General features: G+C 37.9%; 1 protein-coding gene across 1 annotated transcript in view; it reads right to left on the bottom strand.

Annotated features, from left to right (window-relative positions):
- SLC35F1 (solute carrier family 35 member F1) overlaps positions 1-12,503 on the bottom strand; it is a 228,529-nt gene that overhangs the window by 14,225 nt on the left and 201,801 nt on the right. Inside the window, exons 6-7 of the mRNA XM_058801928.1 lie at positions 12,090-12,142; positions 7,407-7,561 (exon numbers count right to left, since the gene is read on the bottom strand). Coding sequence (XP_058657911.1) covers positions 7,407-7,561; positions 12,090-12,142 — 208 coding nt within the window. The remainder of the gene's footprint in view (positions 1-7,406; positions 7,562-12,089; positions 12,143-12,503) is intronic.

Consider the following 12,503-nt stretch of genomic DNA (forward strand, 5'->3'; position numbering starts at 1 on the left):
TTCCTAAACTTAACACAGGTAGGTGATGGGAATAATTCCAGAAATTTAGTCCAGTTAATAAAATTTGTCAGCAGTGCTGATGTCAAGCATCCATCCCATATCAGGGGTTTGAAAGCTTCCAGTTTAGTGGGAAGGGGGAGTTTAGACAAAAGAAGATGATTTTGTAGATGTTATAGAAGCTAATAAAATACTCCACTGCTTAGATGGAAAGCATGTAAAAATGATGTTTTCTAACTGATGTTTTTTTGGTGTGTTGATCCATTCCTCCATTCTGGTAGGAAAGAGAAGCTGATGTGGATGTTTTAGCCCTGTATGTCAGTAGCAGGCACTGATGTGGCTGGTAGGAGGCACAACTGGAATAAGCTCTTCAATTCCAGTTGTATACCAAAACAGATTTTATGTATGTTTCTTCCTGGCAGCTCATAGACCGTGGCATAACTTGTAGGCCACACATAATTCTTTGCACACTTCCTAAATATTCTACCTTATTTTCTGGTCACATCTTGAAATAGAGTTTACTCAGTTCCTTAACAAATTTATAATAAATTACTGCATTTAACCCTTAGCATTTTCTTTCAAAGATGATTTTGTCTACATCTCTGAGGAACTTCTAGTCTTTGTTTCCCTAAGCAAAGGTGAAAATAGCATCCAATTCAAAGAATCATAATTTCAAAATTTTGTAGATTTTCAGTAGCTGAACCTTGTTTAAGCTTTTGAATGTAACTGCTGCCTTGCTGATTCATTACTTTTCTTTTTTTTTGGTTTCTCTCCTGGGTTGCAAATTATTGCTGAGATATGTAACTCAACAAATGCATTGTACTCCCTTGTCTTCAAAATATGCTTGTCTTGGGAAATGCTGAGGTTTTTATTTATGCTGATATTTTCCTCCACAAGTAATTACAAAACTTAGCCTCTTGGTCTTTGCTTTCATATTCATTGAGCATCATTTAGAAAAAGTATGTTGTCAGTAAGATCCATCTCTTTAGATAGGATGGCTTCATTATGTTTTTTCTGTCTGCACTTTTTCTTGTGATAAAGAAAAATGTAGTTATTTGCTACAATATTTTTTGCTCTCTGCAGTTTGCAATCCATTTCTCGTTCTTTGATATTATGCATCTTTATTGCTGTGACCCCCCAGCTTTCCTTTTCCAATCCATATTCACCAGCACCTTTAAAATCAATATGGTTTTGTTGAAGATTTATCATTAATTCCAGTAACAGGAAGAGTTCCCCTAATACCTTTGAGCTCTCATACTGCGTGGGAATTAAAAGCTATTTATCTCCTTCAGATTCTAACTACACTTCACCATGTACTCTTGTTGTATACTTAAGAGATCTCTGAACAATTCTCTAATAATTTCTTCACTAATTCAATAAATTTTACATTTTAAAATTTGAGGTATGCAGGAAGGTGTGACACTAAGAGATAGAAAGACGTGGTTCAGAAGTTACCCACAATAAAAAGGGGGTGGTGGTGGTGGTGTTTGCTTTGGAGTATTCTAAGATCAAGACGTGTTCACTTAGCATTTTGATAATTGGGCATTTTCAACACAAATGCATTTTCCTAGAAAGCTTCAAATCAGTTCTGTTGTGTACAGTCTTTTAACATGAGACCAAATGAAAAAATCCCAAGCTAGAAGCACTGAAAGCAAGCTAAAAAACTTTACATTTAGATGAGCTAGTGTCTGAAATATATATTTGAAATCAAAGCTTTTATCATAACTTCTGCAATATGAATGCCTCATCATTTACACCCTTCTTGATGCCTTCCAAAGAGTGAGTATCCATGTTCCACTATTCATGCTTTGCAACTAATGAATCTATTACAAGATAGCACTGTAAAAGGAAGACATTTAAAAATGCAGTATTTTGAAAAAGCTTCCATATCCGTGCTGTGTTGTTAAAAACCTGTCAGGCTGTGCAACATCTTAGTGGAAGACACTTTGTTTTCCGGCTTCTACTCTCTTCTGTCAGTTTACTTCATAGCTTTTTTATTGTATGCCATCCTGCATCATCACAAAAAGGGTGAGTGGATGGGGCCCTTTCTGTCACAGAAATCTGTGTGATCAAAGACACACTTAACTCCTTTACGCCTCAAGGTAGCTCTTTAAATATAGACATGTAACTATTTTCTAATTGATTAGAATTTGGAGGAGGAAATTCAAATAGCTAACCAATTAAATAAATAAATAAATTTAAAGATATTTGAAAATGATGCTGCTTAGCTGAAAGGCAGTAGAGCTTCATGGGAGCAGAGCTGTTGAGAGGGACATCCACTGTAAGAAATTTTGTATTTTGGAAAAGAAAAGGAAACATGAACATAAGGGTTTTTTTGCACATTACCAATGACATAAAGAATTAACTAGTAATATGACTTACCCTCATTATTAGCACAGGCTTAGAAGTATTCACAAGGATAAAAGCCCTGTGAGATCAAATTCCATTAAAACAGGAAGTTTATGGATCAGCAACCTGCATACTCAATTTCATCAGGAAAATATCTTTAAATATATGACTGAGAAAGTGATAGTGTAAAAAACAGCTTTTTAGCCTGCCCTGCCTGCTTCCCTAGAAATAATGATGCCCCACTGACAGCACCACTGTCAAAGTTTAAAATAGGTAGGTGTTAGTTCCCTAACAAGTGCAAGCAAACAGGATCTTACTGACTTCAGCTAATACTGTCAGGGAAGTTAAAAAAAAAAGGTGAGAACACAAACTGAAGTATTTTCTCAGGTCAGAGATTTGGGAAAAGTCTCTCCGATGTTTATGGATGGCTGCCAAATAAAGATCAAAGTAATAAACAATCCTCCCCCAAACCAAACCAATTTTATTTAACTCCTACTGTCAAATCACAGACTTTGTATCCATCCTGCTCCAAGAAAATCCAGGACTGCCTGAAGCATATAGAGTCAAGGTCAAAAATAACGTTTCATCTGTATAGTCATGAAACTGTGAATTTTTCTAAAGATTACTCCTTGAGTGGTAGGCTTTTCTAATTTAGGAAAATGAACTGAAGTGCACCAAAGACAGCAGAAAAACTCACACTGACTTCAATTCATGTTTGTAGCAAGGGCCAAATTTTCACTACAGTGAAGACTGTGTAAATCCCAAATTCACAGGCATTGCTTAGGATCTCTGCTGGACCAAAAAAACCAGGAAACCCCTTCCCCCAACCTTCACCCTCTCTTCTCCATCTAGAAAAATCCCTGTCTTCATGGCTTGCTTCTTGATGTAATGGGAAGATTGTCATTTGCTCTCTTCCACTGGATGGATACTGTTAGAATTAGCACTGAAAGCTAATTTTTAGAAACATCACTTATTATCAGCAAAGGAGGTGTCAACTAGCATAATTTCAGATTTCTGGTCCTGGAAGGTTTTGAGTACCATGTTCATCTGTCTGTCCAAGTCCTTTGCCACAGATACTCCCTGAGATTCTAAATCAAGATACACGAATTACTACTATATCCAGAAATTCTGAATTTTTATAGCTGCATCTTGGATAAAGTCATGAATGAATTTGCCAAGGAATAATATAATTGATTGTGCTTGGCTTGCTAGGTAATGATATAATATAGTGTGATTCAACCTGCTGGTCCAGAACACAATCAGTATTCCTGCTCTAGCTGCTGGAAAATATAAAATAAACTGCTTAGATTATTTAGTGAGAACATAATTTGCTTAGAATGACTAAAGACAACATGGAGCTTGCAAAGGAAAATGAATAAGTCTAAAAGTTCACATAACAAAAGAGCTTAGGCTGAGATCAAAATATAAAAAAGAATACTCCTACAAAAAAATGGCCCCATATTTATATAAAGTTCCAACTCTATGCACCCAGAGAGGGGGCCCTGAATTTTTTAGCACCACTCATGTCCATGTATCCATAACAAAGAACGGCCAAAGACAGTCCTCTTTAGCATAAGACCTGTTACTTGTGCTAAAGAGGAAGGTAAAATGAGAACAGACCAGCTAGGAAGGTTTTGAACACAAAAATTGTATAACACATCTCAATATGGTGAGAATTAAAAAAAAAAATTAAAAATATGGTGGTGTATACTTAAATGCTATGGCAATGGTGGATATTCAGCTACCAAAGAAGCCAGCCATTTATCCATCCACTGGAATACTTGAAATCAATTTTTGATTACAGAAAAAAGACATCTTTTATTTGGGGGATGCGAGAACTTTTAAGAATGATGCATGACAATCTAGTAATCTATCTCCAATTGAAAGCTACTTATTTTTACATTTTAATATGATAAAATCTTGAAAAATTAACATCTTGAATTACACATATATCACCAGAATTGTGTCAAGTTAACAGGCTGAATTTCCAGCTTCCATGGGCCTGGAAAGTGTTCAGTGTGCTAAGAAGATGCCTGCATGTGGGGTAAGACTAGAGATGCAGCTGTTTATAAACTCAGTCATGTCCTGCATGCAATGATGTTGCAAGGCTGTATTATATAAGAATGAAATGCTAATGAATCAAAACACTTCAAAGACAATCTTCTCTTCAGTTTGGTTTCAAAAGCTCTAAAGCTCAGTTAAACTAATTTTCTGCATTTTCCATGGATTTTCATAGATCTACTGCTACAGGTGCAATAAACCTGTCTGGTGATAAAAGTAGCAGCAGAGGGAAAAATCACAACATCTTGAAAGCCTCATAAAATGATACTCTGCAAGGGACACTAAACCACTCAGTTGATCCTACTTGAGCAAAAACCCATTTGTTTCCCAGTGAAGTGGGGCTGTGCCCATTGGCCAGTGCAGAAAAAAGCAGAAGGAGCTGCAGGAGATGTACAGCTGGCTAGGAACAAAACAGCTCTTTAAAAGCTAGGAAACAAGCAAGTGTACACAGTCCTAGGAGGGGAATTATTTTGGATCACTTCATACCAACTTATCGGACTTCATTATTGAGTGCAAGTCACACATTTCACAGTTCCACTTCCTCGATAAAATGATACCTGTTAGCAAACCATAAAGAAAAGGTCATCTGACTATGAATAAAAACATGGTAACTAAAGAAGAAATCAAATAACTAAGTGGACTTTGAAATCGACATGATCTTTGCATATAGCTTTTCTCTTCAAATTTCATCTGCAATGTAAGTTTGAAGCGTGCGAAAGGAGACACGGCTTGAGAAATTGATGCTGCATTTCAGGTAAAGGTCCTTTTAAAAAGCCCTTATAAAGGTCTTCTCCTTTTCAACACTTCAGCTGGGAAGAAGAAAGGTGAGACACATGAGTTGTATGGAGTGCAGGATGAGGATAAATTACAAAAGAAATGCTGTGATGAAAAATGTCAGTGCTGGTTTGCTGTCTATGGGGTAACTGGCTGCCTAGAGAAACAGAGTAAAAATCATTGCACCAGGTGCTGGAGGGACCATGACCTCGAGCCGAAGGGGCTGTCTCAGGGAGGATGAAATCCAACCAGGTGAGGTGCAGAGTAGGGCTTGCCCTGATTAGTGAAGGCTGAGAGACAATATGATTCCCCTCTACTGACGTACCAATGGAGTAAAATGCCATGGAGGTGGGTACTCTTGCTGCTAATGGATACTCTTGGTAGAAAGTTGAATGGACCAAGACCAGGCACAAGTAAATTTATGCTGGAGATAAGGAGGTTTGTAACTGTTGGAGAAGTAATGTTCCGAAGGTCTTCCAAGGAAAGCAGTGGAGGTATAAAACCTGGATAGGTTTAAGTAATAAGTGTTTATGAAAGCAACAGCATGATACATACAGTAACCACAGGAGGATGAGACTTTCAGTTTTCTAATAATTAGAGCAAGGGACAGAGGGGACCATCAGTTACTTCAGATTGGAACTCAACCAATTACCAGGACACATGTTGAGATGGATGCTTTCAAACAGAAAACCCCCCCGTTCTGAGCCTTCTACTCTTGGACACTTTTCTCATACAGGTTTTGGAGGGAGACCAAGATGCCATTATGGATGGGAGCTGACATGCACTTACTGTAGAATGATTGGGGTCAGTAAAGTTGAAAATTCTGCCTTCCTGGCTCTGCTAATGTATCCATCAGACACAAGGAAGAAATTAAACCTTTAACTCACCTTTTGCCTTTCAAGCATCTGAACTTTGGAGTTTGTGTTTGCAAAATTACCTTTTTTGTTAGGTTTGAGCAATGCTGAGCACAGAGATGCTCACTCTCTGCTGCCTTTTGAGTCTTTCCCTCTATTAGAGTTTGATTTTGCTAGTACACCACCATCACTGTTTTCAGAATAACATTTGTCTTTCATTGTGTAATTTACTAATTTTTCTTAGAAACAGTGGACTAACACCTGTAAATATATTTGTCTGTGTGTATCAAATAATAATATTTACAGGAGATAGTTTTCAGACAACACCTGATGTCAAACACTTGGGGTTTGAAGTGTGAGGCAGAAAGAAGGAGAAATGATATCACCATGAGACAGAGCTGCAAAGCAGCAGGCAACCCCTACATTATGTTTTCAGTCAAATTTTTGTTTCTATTCTTGCTTTTCTTGTGCCTGCAGAATTCTCAAAGCCACAAAACCAAAATAAAAGACAGCAATGACAAACAATTTTGTGTTGAACTCTGAACATTTGAACTTTCCCTGTCACATTCAGAGTCATGCAGGTATTATTACTACAACAAAATCTGATATAAGTTGATTAGACACTCAGAATTTTAAGGCTTTCTTTTGCCTAAGACTTCTAACACAATTTAGCTATCAAGTAACCTCCCTCCTATGAATAAATGATGGTAGAAAGCAATTACTTCCAGCACTGCAATGTTATTTTCAGAGGATGGACACTGGTGGGAGATATTTGTGAATAATGAAGTGCCACTCCTCAAAACTGGAGGTCAAATGTGGTCCTGTACCACATGGTGCTTTAAACATTAGGGGACCTGGCAGGTCAGAGTTTAACTTAAACACAAATATGCTGCACATTTTGGCATTTACAATACGAGGCAAGCCACTGGTCTGGCAAAGAGAAAGGTGCAATTTATGAACAATTTAGTTATGAATTCAGAATCAGTATGAATGAAACAACCTTATTGCCAGGCAAAAAAAAAAAGTCTGTGGGAATTTTGGAAGAGTCCCTCCCTCCATGCTGCCACATTAGGTCTGTTCACTGCAATTGAAGGTAACCTTTGATAGGCAACATGAAATTAATGATACAGTGGCTGATAAGCAGGTACTCAAATCTTAAAACTTGTAACAAAAAGACCAAATGAGCTCTCTCAGAAAACAAATAATAAAATAAAATTTGTTTTAGTGTAGGAAGCCTGAAGTAAAAAAATCAACTTGCACTTTAACTGTTTAGACCTAGCAAAGCTTGGAGGCTTCTTTTGTTTCCTTGTCCTTAACTGATGTTTCTTGAGGCATACTGCTGTTACCAAACATATCTCTCATTTCACATACCTTGTAGTGGAAGAGGAATAATCCACAGAAGAGGCTGTACAGGTCAGCTGTGAGCAGGGAGAGGTTGACAGCAGTAGCACTGGTTTTCTTTATGACCACTGGCATGAAGCTGTAGAGGCCAAACATACAGGCACTAAAGCCAACATACAGCAAGCCTGCAGAAGAGAAACAAGAGGCAAAGTGACCTTACAGCCTGCAGAAATGACTTTGCTGAGACAACCTTCTTCCAAAGGTTGTGCTTTTAGGAAAAGAAAGAATAATGCTTTTTAAAGAAAAATTCAAATTAATAATGTACACATATACAGACAGTGAAAACCATATCAACACTGGACATTGGGTCCTTTGGGGTCTCCATAATAGCAGAGTTGTTTCAAGTTGGTGTCATATACTACCAGTGACTACCTCATGTCCTACTTAGATTTGGACATAATGATGCATTTGAATGTATCAAATTCAGTCTCTGCAGGAGCTGAATGCCCCCAGCACCAAGAGAGTTCAGCTAAGTTGGATGGACCACACAGTGTTTTTTGGGAATGGACCCAAAATATGAATGCAATATTATTTTCAGAGGAGTTAATGAGCAAATGGATGAATGCATGAGGACAGCACTCAAGTGTCAGAGATCCTAGACCTATTTTGCCACCAAAACTGACAAATCACTTCAGATTTTTGCACTTCTGTTCCTCTACTCCTTTTTGTCTGCCTTCCTCAATAAAACTTTTGTGAGCTGAAACTCTTTCCTGCTACATGTTTACAGAGTGCCTCATACAAATTAGATTGTTAGACACTAATATAATAAAAATACATTACAGTAAAAATCTAAATTAATTAAAAAACCTAAATAACTTACTGGGAAAGAATTCATTGCTTCAGTTATTTCTTGATAAATCCCAAGGCAAATTAATCAATATGAAGTTAAAAAACCAGCAAACACTTTACTCATCTGCTCTCATGCAAATGATATTTCTTAGGCTGCTGTAAGCTGCAGAATTCCCAGCTGATATGTGCATAAGCCTAAATTTAGACTCATGCCAGCTCTTCAGAACATGTTATTGACTAAAAGTTGTAGAAAATCTGATTGCTAAAGTCCTGGAAGGGATTAGAAAGGATAAAAAAAAAAGCCATACAATGGCCATATATCTGCATGTGGATCCATTTAGTTAAAAATTCTTTAGAAAAGCTGTCTAAAGGACAAAAATCAGCTGTGACAGATTGAGTCTTCTGGAAGCATATGAACTGAAGTGTACATTCAACTGAAATGAACATAGCAGACACAAACTATCAGTGTCCATACATATTATGGCACGATAAGGAATCTTGAATTTATATTCAGAATATGGACAATTATAGCAAAAACTTTTTGCTTTTACCCATAGGCAGCAAATTTATAAGGTGTGCATTGTATACTGGTAACAGAATTAAGTTTTAGGCAGTGCTTGAAAGCTGCTTTATTTAAAATCTGTGACTCTTTTGTAGCAGGGAAATAATTGCACCATGTGGAATTAAGTTTTGGTCAATGGGAAATTGTTTTGCATACAGGAGCACTAAGCCAGCTTTTCTTGCAGGCTCAAGAAGAACAGGTCAGGCACCAAAGCCATTCTGGATCAGAAGTCAGCATTGTCAAATACAGTCTGCAAATCACCAGCTGGTCCACCAAGTGTCTGGCTGTCTGGATTTAACACAGCTTTGCTGGTTTATGCACTCAACTTACAGTGTAATTTTATGGTACTGCCTTGGTGTTCACATTATTTGACAGCCAGCTTCACAGGTTGCTTTTCCAAAGGGCATTTCGGTTCCAGTAGAAAATTGCTTAAACTATAGCTGTCCTAGCAGAGGTGAATATAAAGTGGCATTTCATTTACAGCTTCAAAAGATATGTAATATCCACCAGTTGGGTGGCATTTAGTGGTGACAATAAACAAATGAAATTAACATAATATGATTTCCAGATATATATGCTTCTTAGAGGGCCAATTTTGAGACTGAAAATATGATTTAAGTCAACAGCTTGAAGCCTCAGCCTCCTCAGGTACCCATGCAGTGCAAACAGCAGCCTTGGGAATCGCCTCTAGTGCTGCAGACCCAGCAGACTCCAGAACCTCTCTGGGCAACCTGCTCTGCTGCCTGCCTGCCCACAGTGTGGAGGTGGTTTTCTTTATATCCAGTCTGAATCTGTCATTTGAGCTCTCATCCTCCTGCCATGCACCTCTGGCAGAGCCATGTACCAGCTCTGTCCTTTAGATAACCTCCTTGCAGGTAACTTCTCCTCCACAGGCTGAACAAGCCCCAGTCCCTCAGCATTTCTCCATTTCTCTTTACACTTGGTGTCTTCACACAAATAGGCAGGATCTGTCCCTAGGGACCACTCTAATACAGCCCAAGCAGGACAGAGACCAACATGACTTGAGAACTTCTTGTTCCTGAGCAAGGAGGTTGAATGTTGCATGGTGCCATGATGTACAAATGTTGCCTTTGTGCTTTTACTCCAAAAGCAAATGTTTAATTGGCATGACATGGAATCAGTTATGATCTTCCATACTGCCTTGGAACAAAGACCATTCAGAAATATTCAAACCCCTGGTAACAAAGGACACCTCCTTGGAGCTACAAACTGGCTTTTCTCTTACATGAAACTGATGTGAGTTTATTTGTTAGTATTTCATCTATCACTATAAAACTTGTCATGGTCTCATATGAAACCATTCTCTCAAAACTGTAAAATCATCCTCCTTTCAGTGTGGTTGTCAGCAAGTATTAATACTTAAACCTTCAAGGATACAAACAGAGCTACAGTGATTCACACTGAGTGTGAAGATGATGATATGTATCAGGGCAATTTCCAAAATTAACACCAGGAGGGACACAGCCTGTTTTAAACATGATAGACATAACAGATTGGCTTTAGATCTTTATATTCAAAAATCATTTGCATCAGTTAAAAGCTAGCTCATTTCATCTTAAAAGCACAATTATGGCAGATGGCAACAGGCCACCTTGATTTATTTATTAGTTGCCTGCTGTGACTTTATCAGCACCATTCGGAAGGCTGATGATTTAACTCTGCTGGACTGCAGGTTTGAGTCTGTCACAGTGGATAACTACCCAGGACAAGGCTGTGAACTCCCTGATACAGATTTGTCAATCACTTTTTGACAATCTTGTATCACTGCCAATGCAATGCAAAATACACCAGGTGCAGTGGAAGCCAAGGAAGAACTACAGAACTGTCACCATTTAATCCATGTTCAACTACACCACATTTCCAATTATTGCTCTAACAAAACAAGTTCATATCTATGATGGTTTTGCTAAGATGATCTCAGCCTTGTGAAGCATAATGACTCTTCAGAATTAGTAATCAACTTTCAGGGACATCTTGGCAGCATCACAGATTAAGTAAGACCTTATTTTAATAGCACATTTCACTGATACTGAGTTTGAAGAGAAATCTCATGGAAGTACATACGACATTTACATGGACAGTAGATTAATTCACTATGACCACTGGTATCATCAGTACCAGATTAATTATGTCCCTAAGCTCCTTGTCATGAAATATAAACAAACACTGATACAATTATGCTAACTATCTCAGATTAAAGAAGGCCAATACACTTTAGTACACAGTTGAGTGTGTCTCTCCATGGATACTTTAAATTGATTTGTCACTTAGTTTTACAGCTCAACCATCAAATTTCCAAGATTTCTAGGTGCAATGTTTTTTGAAAAATGTGCTGTATTTATCAAGGTTTAAGATGATGAAAGGAAATTGCAAACCAAGTTTAAAGAAACTAACCGTATTCCACAATTTGTATCCCCTCCCCTCAGGGAGACCCCACATAATCAGTTGTTTTTGCACACTTTTGAGTTGTCATTTTGATGTTCAGTCTGAAACTAGGTAAAGAGCTGCTGTCAATGGATTGCCAAAGCTTGAGTCCTCTGCAATCAATCAGGTCTGTGCTACTGGTATTCTTTTATTTCTTCTATTGTCATAAACAGTGAAGGAGTGATTATAGGGACTCCCCTAGATATCGATTTGCTTTTAAACCAAATAATTCACTGGACCAATTAGAAGGCACTCATAAACTCAGCTTCCAAACTGAAATGGGAAAATGCAATCCCCTGCTTGGCAGAACACCATAACTGCTTCATTAGGCATGATGCTCCCAAAACTTGTCTAAAAGGACACATCTGCTTATTCCGCCAAAACTATTTTGAAAGCAATTAAATCACTTCCATACAAAATGCTCCTCCTGGAAGTGAATTTATGAGGCTATAATATGCACTGCAAGTACTTTTTTAGGTTATTTTGTTAGGCTCCATTTTCTTTCCTTGGCTTTCATTGGAAAGGTTTGGCTCTTAATGACTGCCTCATTTATGGCCCCAGTGTTGCATTCAATCTTAGAACTGGAACCCCACTATTGTTTTACTTCACGTCTGTCTGAATGGTTATCTTACAGCATTCATATGCTTAACCTGATTTTGCAGGGAAGGCACAACACACCAATGGAGGACAGATTGTTTGAGAGCAGTTATGATGCTCAACCTTTGGTAGTAACCAGTGGAAAAGTCACTGGTTAATAGCATTGGCTCCCTTGAAACTCTGTGCCTGCCTCCCCAAATGCTGGCTGTCTCCACACCTCCTTCAGCAACCATCTCCCATGAGGTAAAGTGTGTTCTTACCTATTTGCCAATCCCAGGGGACCTTCAACAGCTCTTTGTGTTCCATGATTGCACTAGAAGAGAAGGAAAAATTTGATGTAAGAGAACAGAAGTTAAATTACTTCCACTCATTGAATTCAAGTGCTGGACGAAACAACATAAATAACCTTATAACAAAAAATCTCTGTAGGAACCAAATGCAATCAAGAGTTTACTAATCTACTCTGGCATTATCCCTGTGTCTGTGTATTTGAAAGATCTTCAGGGTAGTAATCAGATGTGATAGCATACAATTTCTCCTGGTTTATTTCCAGCTCTCTATATACCTGCTCTACTTGCCCATTCCCCTAAATGTTCAATCCTCTTGTACTTTTCTGACTTAATATTCTGAAACCTTTTGAATGTTAATTATTAATAATATATCTGTAATAGCTT

The sequence above is a fragment of the Ammospiza caudacuta genome, chromosome 3 (assembly GCF_027887145.1).
Source record: "Ammospiza caudacuta isolate bAmmCau1 chromosome 3, bAmmCau1.pri, whole genome shotgun sequence".
NCBI lineage: Eukaryota > Metazoa > Chordata > Aves > Passeriformes > Passerellidae > Ammospiza > Ammospiza caudacuta.